This window comes from Physella acuta, unplaced genomic scaffold (assembly GCF_028476545.2).
Source record: "Physella acuta isolate Inbredline_101_S28 unplaced genomic scaffold, ASM2847654v3 ptg001176l, whole genome shotgun sequence".
Lineage (NCBI taxonomy): Eukaryota > Metazoa > Mollusca > Gastropoda > Physidae > Physella > Physella acuta.
The window spans coordinates 247,623-266,403 of record NW_026732693.1 but is presented as its reverse complement, the minus strand read 5'-3'; the positions used below and the strand labels follow the sequence as shown (position 1 = coordinate 266,403).

Genomic DNA, 18,781 nt, shown 5'->3' with positions numbered 1-18,781 from the left:
AAGTATATATTTTCTATATAAATTATATAAATTTCATTTCGTTCGGGGGGGGGGGGGCGGTAAAAAAATTTCGGGGGGGGGGGGGGGGCTAAGCCCCCCCCCCCCCCCCCCCCGAAGAGATGCCTGGAAGAAACTCTGCTCTAATCTGTGCCCATGAGAGCCCAGCTGTTTTCGCCTCTTCCTCAACCGTTCTCTTCCATGTTTTCCTTGACCGGCCCACACTCCTTTTCCCCTGGGGATTCCAGTCTAATGCATGTTTTGCGATGTTTTCTTTACTTAACGTGTGTCCGATCCATCCCTATTTACGGGCCTTGATATATTTCTCTATTGGCTGTTGCTTTAAAATTTGCCACAGGTCTTTGTTTGATACTTTGTCCGGCCATCTTATTTTGAGTATATGTCGTAGGCATTTGTTTACGAACGCCTGTAGCCTATCAGTATTTGTCTTCGTAACCTTCCAGGTCTCCGAGCCATATAGTAGCACTGCCTTAACATTTGTGTTGAAAATCCCAATTTTGCTCCGGAGTGACAGGGCCGTGGACCTCCACATCGGGCGCAGTGAGTTGAAGGCACATCTAGCCTTGTTGATACGGCATTTTATGTCCTCGTCTGCTCCCCCGTCCTTATTGATCACGCTTCCCAGATATGTGAATGTGTTTCTCGTAAATCTTCTCCATTTAGCTGTATCGGCAGGTCCTGGCTGTTATTGATTCTGATGATCTCTGTTTTGTTTTTATTGATTTTTTTAGTCCAATTTTGGAGGCTTCTTCAGACAGCCGATTTAGTTTGGCTTGTGTGTGTTGATGCTGATGAGATAGTAGGCAGATGAAATCGGCACAATCAAGATCCTCCAACCTTTTTGTGAAACTCCACTGGATTCCTGTGTCGTTTTTGTGGCCCTCAGCATGATCCAGTCGATTACCATCAAGAATATCATTGGCGATAGCAAACATCCCTGTCTTACTCCCGTCGTCACCGTGAATGGTTTTGTTTAAAGATGTGCTGGTGTAGAAAATTTTCGCATAGTAACCTGTGTGTTTAAAGATGTAATCATTTTGTCCTGTTTAGTCTTAAACCTGCCTGTTTGTCAAATGAGCTTTTCAGCTTCTGTTTACAAGCTATAACAAGACGTTGTGGTCTATCCCACGGGTCGGCAACCTGCGGCTCGCGAGCCGCATGCGGCTCTTTTGTGGCAGTGTTTCTTCCAGACTTTTTTCTCCGGGGGGGGGGGGCACTTGAAATTTTCGGGGGGGGGCGGTAAATTTTCTTCGGGGGAGGGGGGGCGGACATTGTTAAAAGTATATATTTTCTATATAAATTATATAAATTTCATTTCGTTCGGGGGGGGGGGGGGGGGGGGCGGTAAAAAAATTTCGGGGGGGGGGGGGGGGGGGGGCGAAGAGATGCCTGGAAGAAACTCTGTTTTGTGGCCAAGGTGCGGCTCTTCAGCTCCATGCACAAATATTAATAATTATTTTATTTTATTTTAAAACTCATAAAATTATTGGTCTGCAACACTCGGTAATGAACCAGATAATAATAAATTTAAACAATAAACACTCGCTATTCTATTAGAACTAGCCGTCGGTACCCGTTTCACGTGAATTATAGGCCTATATATTTTAAAATGTACTTGTTTAAGAAAATAATTTATAAATAGTTATTGGTCAAAATGCAATGTGCTTTACTACACGCTGAACGATATTAGTGACAAAGCAAAGAAATAACTAACTAGCTAAAAATCCGACACATTTAACATAGTCATAACACAGGAACACACTGATTAAGTTGCGCTATCGACGATGTGCCGGCGGCTGCGCCTGTTGCAGTTTTGCCGCTGAATATAGTAGTATCTATATTCCCACTATGTAGGAGTCCCGATTAAAGGATGCCAAGTGCTAACATATCCGTTCTGGAACAATGGGCGCCAAACCGTGTATCCCAGGCACTACCCATAAAAATTTTTTTTTCAGAAACCTCTCCTGGAGTGTTCTCATCAACTCCACAAAGTTTCATGACGATCGGATAAAAAGTGTCAATCCGCAATCAACTTTAATTGTCATAAAACGAATCGCTCCCTGCCGGGGCGCCACCCCTGCGAATTTGATTTTTTTTTTACAGATCACTCGCCAGAAGTATTCTCAACAACTTTCTAATATATATATATATATATATATATATATATATATATATATATATATATATATATATATATATATATATATATATATATATATATATACATATATATATATATATATATATATATATATATATATATATATATATTATACCTATACCTATACCTTATCCTATTCAAAGATCGTAATAGTAATATTGAAATTAAAATGTTAGTGGCTCTTTATAAGGTGGGGAATTTTGTAAATTGTGACTTTTGGCTCTTCTGTCTCAAAAGGTTGCCGACCCCTGTTCTATACGACACAGCAATGTTGCAACTTGATAGATATGTATTATATGGGTTGGTTTTTTTTGTTTATACAAATAAGGGAAACAACTAAAATTATGTTATCAAATTGACAAAAAATACCAATACCCCAGTGGAAATATAATAATTATGTAAATCCTTGTTGATTTTTATTTCTTTTCTATAAGTATTAATAAAATTTATGTACTAATTTTGTCTGTCTTTAAAAGTTTATTGATATTAATAGAAAAAATACCCCTAATTAAATTACGAAAATTGTAATTATGTAAGATAACTTCGCTTTAATAAAATGAATTCCTGATTTGTAAACACTACCCAAATGTCGCAGTTTAAATTCTCTCAATATCTATACAAGATTTCTTGTGTTAACCCAGGGGTCGACAACCTGCGGCTCGCGAGCCGCATGCGGCTCTTTTGATACCAAATGCGGCTCTCCAGCTCCTTGAACAAATACTAATAATCTTAATAAAAAATAAAATATTTTAAATAAAAAAAAAATGTTAGTGGCTCTTTAAATCCTGGGAAATTTTGAAAATTGTAACTTTTGGCTCTTCCGCTTCAAAAGGTTGCCGAACCCTGTGTTAACCAAATCACTCGCACGCATTGGTCGGCAACCTGCGGCTCGCGAGTTGCATGCGGTTATTTTGATGTCAATATGCGGCTCTCTAGTTCTATCATAATTATATTCTTTTATTATAGAAAGTAAAAAAAATTATACTGTAAGAACAATAACTTTAAACGAAATTAAAAAAACAATGAGAATATGTGGAGTAGAGTGTATATGGACAGTTGACAGTCTAGGGCATTAAGCCCAGCCCCACAACTATGCTGTGGCCAGATCTGTGGCAATGGTTCCAAGCTTTCCACTACCGAAGTGCACATACACATGTTAGTGGCTCTTTAAAGTCTGGGAAATTTTGTAGATGTAACTTTTGGCTCTTCAGTTTCAATAGGTTGCCGACCCCTGGTCTAGCCGAAAGTCTCGAGTTCGGCTCCTGGGCTTGAGAATGTAGGTCGTCCCTTGACCGAACTGCCCTGATGTCCAAACCAGGTGGCGCAATACACTGGATAAGTGCTCTATTCTTAACCGTGCTCCAGTCTGCCAGGCTTATGAGCAATAGCTTTTGCATATGAGAGATAGCGCGCAGGATTGGGTTATATAGGCTATATCTGCTAGGGTGCAGGGGCGTAGTGAAGGGGGCGGGGGCGGGGGCGGGGGGGACATATGTCCCCGGGCGCCGACCTCAGAAGGCGCCAAAATGGGTTGGAAAAATAAGGGGGGGGTGCAAATCGAAAGTTTGAAGGGGGGGGGGGTGCAAATCGAAAGTTTGTCCCCGGGCGCCGTGAAAGGTCGCTACGCCTCTGCTAGGGTGGGATGACTATACTATCTCCTTCCCTAGGCTTATCTCAATAAACTGTCCGGCCAGTGCAAGTCCGGCTAAATCCAGACTGATTAAAACGAATTTTAGTTTGCTTTAAAATTAATATGTGTGATGTTTCTTGCAACGTCATGTTGAGTATCACTTGCTTTGTGTCTGCCTTAGCGGGGTGTGTTAACTTTATTGTTATCTATGTGGATGTTGTGTACGTAGACTAATGGCTTCGGGCTGCTCCTTGTGTAGGATAAAAATGACTGATGCCAGCGGTCACTCGGCTTTACATACGCTACGCCAACCCGAAAAGGGGAAACCCAGAACATAAAAAAGGGGAGTGGTTTTGTGCCCTGCAACTCAGAAGATGTTACATATACCCTCAGAGCTGGGAGGACTAGTTAAGGATCGTCCTACCCGGGATCCAAACTAACAAGAGCTTTTACAAGTATTAAGTATCTCTTCGGAGGTACTGCCCTACCCCCATCTCAGAGGTGTAGCGACCCTTCCCGGCGCCCGGGGACAAACTTTCAATTTGGCGCCCCCCTCGGGAGCAAATTTTCGATTTGCACCCCCACCCCCACCCCCCCCCCCCAACAAAAAACGCAGCTAAAATGACATTTTAATTTGTTTTTACAACCCATTTGGCGCCCTCTAGGGCCGGCGCCCGGGGACATATGTACCCCCTGCCGCCCCCCCCCCCCCATCGCTACGCCTCTGCCCCATCTCCCAAAGCACATCTACTGCCCCCGTTACAGAACGAAATAGACTTTATATATAAAATATCGATCTAGACTTTTACCAATGTCCCCTCGCACAGAAAATGTAGTTCGCCTGAAATCTAGGTTTCAGCACTTCTATTAAGTATTAAGAGTAAAGAGTTTAGACTAAGGGGTCATCCATAAATGACATATTAAATGACGTAACGCTTTTTTGGCGATTTTTACCCCCCCCCCCCTCCGTCACACATCGTCACAAATAGCCAGACCCCCCCCCCCCCCTAAAATGACGGCACACTTCAGCCTACAACCCCCCTCAAAATTGCAGTTGAATTTTTTTAAAAACATCTAAATTTTTCCAAAATCTTGTCTGAACTCTGTCAAAATAGTCTTATTTTAATCAATTCCTATTACAATTTATTAAAACAGTTTTTAGAATGACTTAGATTTTAGATAGATCTAGTTCGCGGTAACTAGAATACGGCTTTATTTTTTTTTATTTTTTCATTTAGGGCTTAGGGGGCCTAGATCTAGATTTTTCTAGATCTATAAAGTATAAACTAGTATTGTATATATAGATCTAGATCTAGATTCTAGATCTAGTTAAGTACGGAATAGTTAGGTCCTAGTCCAGAGGGGTAAAACACCATGTACCGTGTAATTATAGTGTAATAGTACTAAAAGTAAGCTATCAACCGACAACTAAGTAACTTTACTAACAACCACTGTTGTTGTTCCTTGATTTGATCACAGTCACAGACAAACAGAGGTAGAATCTAGATCTAGATCTAGATCTATACCCAAACAGAAGATTCAATCATTCATCATCTTGACTTAGATATCTGGATCTAGATTTCTAGATCTAATTCAGTAATTCTAAATCAATATCTTTTTAATCTAGATCTAGATTTCTAGATCTAGATCTAGTCTAGATCTATGATGAAGTTAGTCAGAAAAGTAGAAAGTACTAAGTAGAAACCAGAAAAAAGAGGTGTTGTTGTTAAAAGTTAATGTTATGCCGGCCTGTTGTCTAGCTACACCTATCCTATGCCTCTATTATTAGTAATAATTATTAGATCTAGTAATATTAGAAGATCTAGATTTCTTGATTGAATTGTTGATTTGCTTACTTATTAAGTTATTACTTACTAAAAAACTTACTATTGCTAGAGTATTAGATCTAGTAGTATCTGCACTATGTGGATGTGATGTCTGATGCGAAACAAAAAGCAATAGGTAGGCCTACTCATTATTTAAAATTAATTATTAAATTATAGATCTAGATCTAGTGTTATTTTATTTTTTATTACAAAGTGCAATTGTAGCGAACTATGACGAATAAGCTAGTCTTCAAATTCTAATCATATTTCCTTATTTTTAGCCGACCAATCATATTATTTTTTGGTAATCTATTGTTTTAGGTGCATAAAATCGTCCGAGACTAGTAATGTGCGAAAAAGTTACCTCATTGTCAAGGCTTTAATAGAAGTATATTGTGATTTATTTGTGTCAAATATAGATAAATGAATAATAAACCTAAATCAATGGCTAACTATATCAATATAGATAAGAAATTAACTTTAAACAGCAGTGATTGCGAGCAGGATTTGCTATATAAAAAGCGGCCATCTGTAAGTTTGGCTTCCCCTGAATTTTGCGCTGTAAGTTAACAATAAAAAATATAAACAAGATGGCTGCCATAGTAAATGAGCATGGTTGCATTTGTTGGAAACATCACTAGTCTTCATTTATTACTCAAAAGTTTTAATTCAATTGTTTAAAAACAGGTGCATAAATGAAACAAGGAAACATTTTTGTATTTTTCAAAACATAAATCCTCTTCAAAATGTAAAATAATGATTAAAATTTAAGGAGTCACCTGTTTTTCAAATTACTAGTCGCGGGCGATTTTACGTACCTAAAATGATAATTACCTATTTTTAATATTTATCATCCTTACTCCTGGGGTGCTTTCCGGGGAAAAAAAATTTGCAGGGGCGGTGCCCTGGCAGGGTACTAATTGGCGTTCCAGGCTTTCCCGTAAGTCACTATGGCACCCATGTTTGCTATAAACAGTTTGATAGACTATGGATAAGATTGGGTATTATAGTCATTCACTAAATTGAATTAGACACATTCTTGGGCACCCCGCCAAGGTGTGATTTGGTGCCTAGGCACCTAAGTTTGTATTAAAGAGTGAGATACACTAAGGATATAGTGGGCCACAATTAATCGATTACTAAATCAAATCAGACGAGTCTGCCTGCACCAGGGTGGGATGCGATTTAGCGTCCCAGGCTATGCCATGAGCACTATGTGGCACGGAGTGGTCTAGCGGTAGAGAGCTGGACTGCTAACCCGTAAGTCTCGAGTTCGAATCCGGGTTCAAGTCAGTAGACCGTCCCTGAGTCCAACCAACTCTAAGGGTACCTAACTCACGTTAGGGAAAGTAAAGGCGGCTGGGCATAGTGCTGACCACACTATCTCTTCACATGCCGAGCTCACAGAAACAAGTGAACTCTACTTCACTTGCCCTATAGACCGTCAGGTTTGAAAGGGAAATTTATTTTTACTTTACTATGTGACTATGGCGCCCATGTTTGTTTAAAAGAGCACCCTTTAATATTGACAGAGTAGTAGCACACAATATTCAATGATTTAACTGAGCCAGTGACCATACTCGCTACGTCCCTGACGCCTGGGCAGTTGCCAAAATGTGTTGTACCTCGCGAATACGTAGAGTGATTAGTGTACACTCAAGGCATGCTAGTATTACATAAATAGTGAAATTACAGAATCACAAAAAAAATTGCTTCACTCTGATTAGCCAGTGTATGAATTGCCCTAGAACAGGGGTCGGCAACCTGCGGCTCGCGAGCTGCATGCGGCTCTTTTGAGGTCAAGTGGCGGCTCTCGAGTTCCATGCACAAATATTAGAAATTATTATTTGATTTTCAAAACCCATAACAAATTATATACTGTAAAGAAACACAACTTTAAACATAATAAAAACTCTAATCAGCGAACAATGAGAATAGGTGGGAGTAGAGAGTTTTCGGGCAGCTGACAGCAGCTTGGGCACCAAGTTCAGCCCCACAGCCGACTTTTTCGAATATTGTTAAATGGAGAATGTTATTTTATTCAGAATGCATTTACCTATCTGTCAGTAATAATTAATTTGACCTGAGTGACGTAGTTTTTTAGTTATTAGCTTCCTACGGCTGAGCCGGGTACTGGACGGTGGGGTACGAGTTTCCCTAAGCTCTGTGGGGTGGAAGATCAGCCCGGTGAGAACCAAAAGACATAAGTGACCCAGACACGGTAATCAAACCGATATCCAAACCAGTTAGTCGGCGTTTGCCGTGTTGAGGCCTGCCTCCTGAGCCGGTAATGTCAGTTAAGAAAAAAAAAAGTTAAGAGCTTCTAAAGTGGATTTGGATAGTCCTATAGTTTTTTTTTAATTTGATAACTAAGTATATCATAGCAGAGCTAGCTAAAATAATTTAATATGTTTTGTGCGAAAGATTTGTATGTTTTTATATGAATAAATATTATTTCACATTTAAAGCTACTTATTTTAAATACAAAAAATTAAACTTATTTTCCAAATCCTAATCAAATACCAGGTATTGAAATAAAAATGTTAGTGGCTCTTTAAAAATGGAAAATTTTGTAAATTGTAACTTTTGGCTCTTTCGTCTCAAAAGGTTGCCGACCCCTGCGCTAGAAGGCTATTGGTAGTGAACAAACTACTAATAGCCTAAGCCTTTTATTAATAGTTTAATAGCCTCCTTTTTTATTTCACCCAGAGTCTAATTCTCAAAAGAGTTTTAACAGATTTAACTTTTTACTTTATCCTATGAATAGACCTGTTACTTAGTCTAGATCTAGAATCTATTTAATTTTTTTCTGGTCAGAAAGTTTACCAGTCTATGACCATAAAATCAAAATGACATAGGTCTAGACTCTATTTAATAAATTATTTTAGTTTCAGTTGAAGATTCGGAAGATGATTTAGGGACTGTATTCGTAGTAATTAGAATTCCAGGTATCATTCCCAAAAAAGGTTACCCCAAACTGGCTGAAAATGGAAGTGCTAGTTTAGAAATCATTGACAAGTAAGCACATTAATAATTTTAAAAACTAAACAGACATGTAGGGCTACAGATCAGTTATAAATTTAACTGTTTTTTTTTCTTCTTACATCATTAACAATAAGTCACTAACTTTTGAATATTTATTTCATAACTATAGTTCTTGTTCACAATATTGATAGCATGATCAAGTGGTAGAGCATATAGTTCTTAATTACTTGCAAGTTTTTAGGTCATTTCCTGGGCTCAAGTTTATTGAACTTCCCAAGTTTGATGAGTACCTGATTCAGAAAAAGTAAAGATGGATGGGCATACTTCTAAATGTCTCTATCCTTTTAGATCAAAGAAACAAATTAACTCTGCTTCCTTTCATATCAATTATTAAGAATGAAAGTGTACTTATCCTCTTTTTAAACATAAATATTTATTAATGAAATTGTTTAAAGGTATAAATCAGCTTGATAGGTGACTGAAAAGAGAGTAACACATTAATTATAGGATGATATCGTAAAAAAAAAAAGCATTTAATAAAATGTAATGTTAATAAATTTTCCAATCATTTTAGTGGGAACAAACTAGAGATGACTGCTTCTGTTAATTCAAAAATCAAAGGCAAAGAGCCTCTTAGTTACTGGCTTACAGTGAATAAATTGCCATCACAGGTTCAAATAAACAAGTGTGTCTGGGAGGTATAAAAAAATTTTAAATTGTACATTTTAAATTAGTATTTGGTTACAAGGCTTCAATGCACTAAAAATAACTTTCAATAATAAAAGTGTTTGTCGCAAAAATGTTTAGATCTATCTCAGATGTCTTTTGTGATTGAATTAGATGCCTGACTCAGAATCTTGATGAAAACATTTTTTTATTCATTATCTATTTTAAAGTTAAATTTAAAAGATATTGCATTTTGGATGAATTTTTCTTTCTTTTTTTTTAAAGATTCAGAACAATGGGATTTTAGCGACTTTGGTCAAGGTACACAAAAACATTTCTTGGAATGCTGTTCTAGCCAGTACTGGTAAATTTGATCAGGAGCTACGATGAGGTCCTCGAGAAGAAAAGGAATACTAATTCAAAAGGGTCTGTGATTGGAATAACTCTCATAGACCCAGTTTAAGGGAGCTACACAGAAATCTGTTTGAGAGATTTGGCTGCTGCCATAATACATACCCCACTATATAAGAATGACAGTTCATTTTCTACTTAACTTTAGTCCACTCAGCTCATATGGATGTGATGGCCAAGGTAACTTAGTATTTACACTTGAAGTATGTATGGCATGATTTTCTAGAAAGCAAATCATACACAAGGCCCAAACCACAAACTTATTTTTGCATGGACCCACCCCCATTTCACACCCTTGTATAACAAAATTTTTGTAAAAACAGACATGGCAAGGTATTTATGATTTTATGTGCTGCCACTTCTTAAATAATTAAAACTATTGGCAATTAAAGTGAAAGAAAGTTTTGAGGTTGGCAGGCAATTCTTGTACTAACTTTGCAGCTGATGTATAAGAAACACTCATTTCAATTTATGTATTATAGTTTATTAAGAGAGTTATCCTGAAAAATAATATCAACTTGCTGAAATATTGCTTCCCAAATGAGGTCCTGTATATTTTAAGACTTAAAATCTCAGTATTTCTGGTGTATTTCTGGTTCCATGTAAAGACTCAAAATTTTAGTTTTTTTGTTCAGCTTTAAAAGATGCAGTATTTGGTTTTTCAATTGGTATTGGTAGATGGGTTTTCAAATAAATCTTAAATCCCATGAAATGTACTTTGCTTTGAATCCAAGGTCCTGAATTTTCTAATACAGGCATCAGAAATTATTAATTAAAGTGCTGACTAACATTAATATTTTTTTAAAAAACTTTTTTCAGTTACCAAAGTCAGAACAACAATGGAAAATAATTACAAACATAAATTTATGACGCTGTGTAATTTCCATCACTTCAATGGAGAGTTGGATGGAAAAACAACATGGATATTATTAAGCCACCAAAAGTGGAAGCACACTAAATGCCTTTGTGAAATCAGAGTATGACTTTTAGTAAGCCAATGCAGAAGCATGGAAGTATTTCTTAAATATTCAACAACACACTAAGCTCTGAACACTTAAGCCTCACATTAATGTTAGCTTTTGTATGCCAAATCAAAAAGCACTCCTTGTGTTATTGTGGTGCTGATGCATTTGCTCTACATACAAACTTTATGAAACCTTAGCAAAGTACAAGGTATAGTATTATCAAGGCAAAGACATAGGAAAACATCACTTTAGCAGAACACAAAATACTTTTGATATTCCTATCCATCTTCAGTTTTCGCAGTGCTTTAAAATCTATTTTACCAAATGTCAAAGAATCAAATATTTTAACATTCATAGACAGCTTTCATTAGGCAAGCATTAAGGTGAAACCTACAAGGAAGGTGCCAAATAGAAATAAAAAAAACACCTGTGTTGCGACCTTCAGGCTGACACTACACATGGTTACACCTGAAGTCAAATTGAGAAGATGGCATGAACCAGAGGATCCAGGAGATCTTTGGTTCACAGCCCATGTCCTAGGTCATCACAGTGTTTTAGTCATTATTTTGCTAAGGGAAGTGGACAGAGAGTTTCAGACTTTTGATATTTATTCTACAAATATTGAATTACCTTAATAATCATGTTATTATTTCATTTTGACTGTTATATATGTACTGATTTCTCTGACATAATACAGAAAAAATAAATAGGTTTATAAATTCAAAAAATAAATATAGTTTTATTTACTACAGTGCATATACATTTTTTAAAATTAATTTATTTACAAACTTTGTTGGTTTATGTAATATTTTTTATTAGCACTGATAGGCTCTGTACATATTTTAGCAATTTTGTGCATATAGTTTAATTTGCTGAAGTTTCTTTACTGATTCTGCAGATATGTGTTTAGCTCAAATTAATGAAAAAATCAAAATACATTTATATGGTTAACTTACATAATATACATTGTTCCAGATGCATATCTTAATTAATTAAACTTGCACAAAATTGATTAAAATGATATAATTGTTAGCTCTTGACTCCTGATGCCATAAAATTTCCTTTTTAGCTGAGCATAAAATATTCACCCATATGTATTTGTAAAGGTACATATTATTTTCATGTACTGTTGCCTGTTTTTATTGTTTTTAAAAACATGCTATAACACTCACCCTTGTATTATAAATGACAGTTTAATTAAAACTGTTTACATTCCATTGTTTACTATTATGGTTATAGTACACAGTGTATTTATTGATTATAGGTTTTTTAAAAATGTTGTTTAAAAAAGCCTTTTTTGCTTCATAGTTTATGATTATAAAATTGTTGATTGTGCTACTTATTAAAAAAGCATTCATTTTGTTTTCATATTTTTTAGTTTTAGCTATTTCCAACATATAATTTGACTATCAATAAGTAAACTAAGATGTAGTTTTATTAGATTTGGGGTTTCCTGCTACAAGTTCCAGCATTAGCTGTCTGTGTTGACTCAAAAGCTAATGTTCACAAAGACTAGAAGGTTGTACACAGGTGAAGCTTTAGTCAACTACACTACCCAATAAAAAAATAGATCTGAGACTTTTTCTTTATGAACATTGGCCACGGGGGGGGGGGGGGGGGGAAGGATTAGTGCCTCCCTTAAATTGACCCAGCCACCTTAATCACAAGGTATCAAATCATAGCCCCATCAGTATGATTGCGGTTTCCATTCCAAAAAGGGATATAACCTCATTTGGTAGATTGGGCCAACTGATTCCTTTAGAGGAAAATAACATACAGCTAGGCCATACTGTATTGTCTGCTAGATAATTTGATATTGCCTAAGTAAAGCGAAACTGCTCAATTAATATAAATTGCAATCTGAGGGTGCTGAAGTGTTACCTATTCATATGAGTGTGATGTGCATCATGTAAGATTTACCTGCAGGATTTGGCCCCACACAATTTACGTAGGAGAAAAACCATACAAATAAGTGTGAAAGTTGTGATAAAAACTTTGCTGGTAAAGAGATGTTCAGTATTAGACTACACGAATAATTTCATATAGGAGAGAAACCACATAGCTGTAATACTTGCCATAAAATTTGACACATTATTAAAAAGGCCACATACTACGGAGGACAATCTGCTTCATAAAAATGTTTGTCATAATCATACTTGATGTAAACATAACTACTCGTCTAGATAAAAATCAAAATGAGTGTCAAGTGTGTCTTGCAACAATTTTGTGCTTTTATTACTTTTAAACAAATCTTCCTTAATTCAGTCACAATTTGATAGGCAATGTTTTACATCATTTTCACATTGAGGTAATTTAAAGCAACATAGAAATAAACATTATGCAGAGAGGCAATATGTATGTGAAATGTGTTATAAAAATTCTGTCAACATGATTTTGATCCAACATACAAAAATACATTCAGGAGTAGATACCATGACTGTGAAATGTCATAAAACATTTTTTGGGAAGCATAATTTAGTAGAACATTAAAACTTTCGTACGGGAGAGATATCTTATGATAAGTACACCAGCAACGGTTCAGGTATGGATAAACACAAAAGCTGCTTGGTAGTTGTATGTCTTTATTTCCACAAGTGTTTGGTAGCTGAATATATTAGTATATGTCTTATATTTCCACTAGTGACAAACAAGCACACCACTTGTGTTGACTTGTGATCAACATTCCCGGGGCTGCACACCAGGTTTTAGGCGGGCATTGCTAGAGTCTGTAAATTTAATATCCGTTGGTGGCATCTGTCCAGGTCACAACAAGTATAGGCATAGGAGAGAGGACACATTTTAAAAAACCATTATACTATTATATTTGATGTCAGATAATTATTTAAATAATCTTAAGAAAACAAATCTAATTTGATTTAATACATGAGATCAATTAAATTAATATTTTTGTTTGGTATTACTTTGATAATGTTTAACTAGCACTTTAGAGACAAATGAAAGCTACTCGACTTGCCCCTCTACTTTTTTTTATTCATGAAGAGTGAAGGCAAGTGTCTGTTGTGTACAGAAAACAAATGACATGAAACATTCGTAAGGATTTAACTTAAACCAATATTGAGATTGTGGGATTTGAGGATGGCCAACAGCTCTACTGCTGGTTTCAACATATGCGATATAAATTACTTTGATCCTTCTCAGTTTCTGGAATGCCCAGAGGAAGCTTTGAGTACCAATACAAATTGCTTTACCCTCATTTCAAAAGAATAAATAAACATGAGAAAATTTAAGTTAAAGAGTTCATCTCACAGAAAAGTATAGATTTGCCAAGATTGCATTTGTAACACTCATCAGTCATGATAATGTAATAATGTCATACTTTGTGCTGTCGCTAGTTTAAGAAAGAAAATGTAATTATATCCACTTTTAACATTGCTGAGTAAATTTTGTGTTTGCATATTTTTATAAATATTTATCATTTTACAAAAAAAAATTTTTTTTTTTAAAATTGATTATGTAGTTATATAGGTAAAAATTATTTATTAATTGTTATCTATGTTGTTTAGTTCAATGCAGTAGAAATAAAAAATTCATTTAGCTATTACTAGTTTAATTTGATCTAAATATTTTTAGAAAAAAAAATGATTTAACATTTCATTTTTCAACATTAAAAAATAAGGAATCATTATGGATCTTACTTAATTCTTACTTTTAATTCAGTTTGGTCTTTGGTCTCCCAGTCTCTTCATAGTTTCTATCTAGTATCTAATACAAAAAGCATTAGCCAGGATGCAAATCTTGCATCTGTGAATAAAATTAAACATAGTGCCTATGCCACATGATTAAAAAAAAACACTCCTGGTGTAAGTGTAAGGCTAACAAAAAATACAGGCACTCCATGAGAAAATTACAATTGAAAAAAAAATGGAATGTAGGCTAATTTAGCTAATTTTAACAAAATTTCAGTACATGTTTACAACAATTGGAAAACTAGGCTACTTTGTTGTAACCTAGTTGAACTATTTACAGCTTGTGGTGTAGGAGGATCAAGTGCCATGTGATCAACTGTTCTGACAAACTGGTCAAGACGACCTGTACTTAGCATTACATCATGCCAAGACAACTCGACATCTTCCTTCCTCAGCATAACTACAACTCCATTTTTTAATGCCTAGAACAATAAAAAGGTTTAAATAATACAAGAGCACACTTCAGAAAATTAATTACTGACCTTTTCAAGTAGTAAACAGGTCTGCTATACAGTGCCATCAGCATGTATATTTGATCACACTAGATACTTCTAAGGTTAAGACAAGTAAAATAATTTCAAAACTCAGCATCAGACCTATGATTTGTTTCTGTAGCTTTTAATAATATTTTTTTCTTTCAATAATTCAAGTTTCAAAACTAAGATTACTTGAGAAAATAATGTTTAATTTTTATAAAAACAATTACCGTCCAATTGAAGTCATGTCCTGTTTTCACTTTTGAAGGCAATTGGTTGATGCTGTGATGGTATGAGTGTGTTTGGTTTTTAACCGTTACTGTACCATACAGACGTATTTTTAATCCACTGAAAAATATATTTTTTTAAATACTGTAATATAGGCTTTGTAATTATTTCTCATGAAGATGTTAGAAGTTGCCGTAGTTTATTTTTAAACTCCCAAAATGTTAACAACAGCTTGTGCGTCTACAGGCGACGAAGTGTCCTTGAAAATGTAGTAATCTATAATAAGTGAGGTGGTTTCTGAAAAATTTATAATATTATATGGGGTAAAGAAAGTGGGTAAGAATGTCATATTTTTACAAGCTTTTATTTAACTTGCTTCCTCTGTCTATTGTCAGTCTGTATGTCAACAGTCTATCTATCGTCATAGATTGAAACAGGCGAGTGAAATTGTGGGTTCTTCTAACTGACAGATTTGTTTCAAAGTTGGCATGGGGGTCAAGACTTGAAGACAATGCAATATGACATTAAATTTGACTAAATTGGATGACTAACTAATTTTTAGGAATTAATTAAAGTTTCCTGAAGTTAGTAGGTTGTCTTGTACTAGTACTTCTCTTTCCCCACTATTATAACCATGTGAACATGTTCATTCTGTGTGCAATAGTTTTTAATCATGCAACTCTATTGTATTAAAACTTTAAAGTACTGAAAAAATGCATTAAAACCGTTTTAATTACAAGCTTTTATGTAAAAATGCACTATAAAGGAGAAAATAAATTTTAAATATATTATAATTAGGCCTACTATTTAAAAAACTATAAAGAAAAGTGTGGGTCATTTCATAAATATTAGTAAAAGTATCCAATTCGCTTTTCTTTATTGTTATTTAAAGCGTAGAGTATTATATTATATTTTTAAAAAATCATTTATTTTCTCCATTTTAGTGCATTATTACATAAAAGCTTGTGAATTAACCATTTTTTAATGCATTTTTAAAAATGTTTATATAATATGAGTTTGAGCCCTAATTGGTATTTGAAGTCTAAATCCAAAGAAGTTGAATAATGTCGCAAGACCAAATGTATAAAAAGATTTCTAAAGGATGATATCAATTATCATAAAGGAATCTTGACAAAGTAACTACTACTACTAATACTGATACAATCTTCATTATGTACCTGACAAGCAACTAGCAGCAGTGATGTGATGCCTCTAGTTTCTTCATGCTTTGTACAAAAATGCGGTAATATTTTCACTACAGAAAATCTTATTTACAATAGTTATTGTAAAATTTAGCTCATTACTACACTTACTGCTGTAGAGAGATTGGTTGAATGGAGAAGACATAACAGCTATTTTCAGAATTAGCATGTCTATTTTGGTTCTTACCATTCGGAAAGTGTGACATTGACTTCCCCATTTTTCACAGTATTTTCCTTTTTATTTAACTTCAGTCCTGGTAAGCGATAACACAACTCCACAATTCCCGACTCATCATTTTTGTCCAACACTGATACAGCTGTAAAATGAAGCAGTTATAATTTTATAAATTTACAAACAGTAAACCAACAAATAATTAACAATGCTAACAAAACATTTTTCAAGTGAATACAAAAATAAATATACACATGAATGCCTAAAAAGTGTTTGTAAAGTATTTTGAAAATAATAAAATAGCTAACCGTGTGGAAAAAAAAAAAGCTAAAGCAATGTCATGCTTTTAAAAAAAAAAATTTCCCCCTACTACGGATTGTCACAAAAAGGAAGACCCCAAACCCTGCTGAAAGGGCATTCAGCCGACAACCCCCTTCATAATTGCAGTTTTTGTTTTAAAACATTTTTTACTAGATCAAGATTATTTACTGAGCTCTGTCGGTTAGGTATACTATAATAATCAATTTCTATTACATTACAATTTACAAAAACTATCTTTTAAAATGCAAAATAACTAATACTAATACAATTCTGTTTCTAACATTACTTTTTAAAAAACCAAAAGTACTGTCACATCATCATACAATCACAATTCGGAACTCCCTTATTAGTTTGCTGTTGTTTATGGATGATCCCTAGAAATCTAAATATTATTTAACATTTCCATAATTGCATTTAGAATTTAGTGCCATTTAGTGCATCTAGTGATAAAGCATACTACTTAGGTCTAGAAGTACTTAGGTTTTAAAAGCAATAATAAAAGTGTGAAAAAAATGTGGTTATCAACCAATACCAGTTTTCTTATATAAGGACACCATTTGAGGCATTTGTCATTCTCATTACAATGAACTCTAGAGATGGCATGGACAATTTATACTTTATACAGCTTTGGATATTAAAAATATTTGTTTTTCTTTTCTCTAAACTAGATCTAGATCTAGATTCTAGATCTAAAACCAAAACCAAAATCACCCCCTTAATTAAATTTAACCGGAAACGAAAAAAGACATTGAAAACGGATTTGTATCCAGAATCGTCATTTTTATCGCATTTAAGCTTGATCTACACGTAGTTATCGCGCATTTATACTAAATATACTAAATATATTTAATATAGTCGTAGCCATACCTCTAAACCAGGGGTCTCCAAACTACGGCCCGCGGGCCGAATGCGGCCCGCGAAGTCCTCTCATCCGGCCCGCCGAGATCTTTTTGTCCAAGGAAAAATCGTTTGTTGGTGATGGCTGAGGAACTTTGCCCAGAAAAATCAAAGACATGCTTGGAAGAAACTGGCCCCCGAACTGAAATTTGATAGTTAATGCGGCCCTCGGACTGAAAAGTTTGGAGACCCCTGCTCTAAACTCTAAACCATGCACCTAATCTCAATCATGACAAATTCGCATTTAGAGTTTCTTTCAGGCAACTACTTGGGAGGAAGGGGCTCCGCACAGCCCTCCCCCCCCCCCACACACACACCGAAGCACCTCTACCGTCCCATTCAACTATATATAATTATATACTTTTTCCAGTCCGTCCCCTTACAGGAAATTCCACCACTCCCCCGAAAATTTCAAGCACCCCCACCCCTCTCCGGAGAGGAAAAAGTCTGAAAGAAACACTGGTAGCGTTTGTTGCATTCTACCGGGGGCGGGAGGGGGGGGGGGGTGGGGCTTTGCCCCTACCAGAAGAGAAACTCTACACGCAAACCACTTAGATTAGACAAAATTGCCTTTTTATTCAATGTTTACCCGAGAATCAATGACGTCATATTACTGTGTGCACTATCCGGCTTGCTCTATGCTAAATGTGACGACGTCATACTTCGTTTTTCGAAATACTATGCATGTTTTTAATTTGCTTGTGTTTTCTCTAGAGCGTTCTTGTCAGATAGATACACAGATAGATAGATAGATAGATAGATACACAGACAGCGAAACTATTATTATAGACGAGAAAAATGGCCCGTTGAGGAAGGATACAACGGGCGCTAGGCTGATAGTGCTGTCTCTTTTCTCTAAACTAAACCCCCCCCCCCCCACCCCCCCCCCCCAAAAAAAAACATGTCTACCGTCCCATTCAACGAAATATAATTATATACTTTTTCCAGTGTCCGCCCCCTCCCCGAAAATTCTACCCCCGCCCCCGAAAATTTCAAGTACCCCCACCCCTCTACGGGGAGGAAAAAGTCTGAAAGAAACACTGGTGTCGCGCTTAGCCACTACCCGAAGAATTGCAATAAAGAAATTGCAAGAAAACCACTTTTTAAATTAGACAC

General features: G+C 35.5%; 1 protein-coding gene and 1 long non-coding RNA gene across 6 annotated transcripts; one reads left to right on the top strand and one right to left on the bottom strand.

Annotated features, from left to right (window-relative positions):
• Positions 1 to 5,066: 5,066 nt before the first annotated feature.
• Positions 5,067 to 11,879, top strand: LOC131956787 (uncharacterized). Of its 2 annotated transcripts, none has more exons than XR_009388996.1 (5): positions 5,067 to 5,304; positions 8,524 to 8,653; positions 9,195 to 9,318; positions 9,572 to 9,877; positions 10,517 to 11,879. It is a non-coding gene; the product is annotated as an uncharacterized LOC131956787 (long non-coding RNA). The 2 variants fall into 2 exon arrangements; XR_009388995.1 differs by lacking the exon at positions 5,067 to 5,304 and adding an exon at positions 5,704 to 5,771.
• A 1,348-nt stretch (positions 11,880 to 13,227) lies between these two features.
• LOC131956786 (uncharacterized) lies at positions 13,228 to 17,409 on the bottom strand. 4 transcript variants are annotated; one of them, XR_009388994.1, is made up of 5 exons: positions 17,301 to 17,403; positions 16,463 to 16,592; positions 15,076 to 15,193; positions 14,852 to 14,920; positions 13,228 to 14,424 (listed from the first exon to the last, which is right to left on the bottom strand). XR_009388994.1 is itself a non-coding variant. In XM_059321373.1 (4 exons), exons 1-4 carry the CDS (start codon positions 17,332 to 17,334, stop codon positions 14,594 to 14,596), a joined length of 480 nt encoding a protein of 159 aa, XP_059177356.1. In that variant the 5' UTR covers positions 17,335 to 17,403; the 3' UTR covers positions 13,228 to 14,593. The 4 variants fall into 4 exon arrangements, 1 of the variants encoding a protein (XP_059177356.1); XR_009388992.1 differs by lacking the exon at positions 14,852 to 14,920 and having other exon boundaries at positions 13,228 to 13,416; positions 14,330 to 14,791; XR_009388993.1 differs by lacking the exon at positions 14,852 to 14,920 and having other exon boundaries at positions 13,228 to 14,791; positions 15,076 to 15,370; positions 17,301 to 17,409.
• Between the last annotated feature and the right edge of the window lie 1,372 nt (positions 17,410 to 18,781).

Coding starts and splice junctions, on each gene's coding strand:
- LOC131956786 (XM_059321373.1), bottom strand. CDS start 17,334: ATGCCTCAAATGGTGTCCTTATATAAGAAAACTG. Junction 16,593..17,300: donor GTCCTTATATAAGAAAACTG/GTATTGGTTGAT, acceptor TTCATTTTACAG/CTGTATCAGTGTTGGACAAA. Junction 14,792..15,075: donor GACATGACTTCAATTGGACG/GTAATTGTTTTT, acceptor TTATTGTTCTAG/GCATTAAAAAATGGAGTTGT.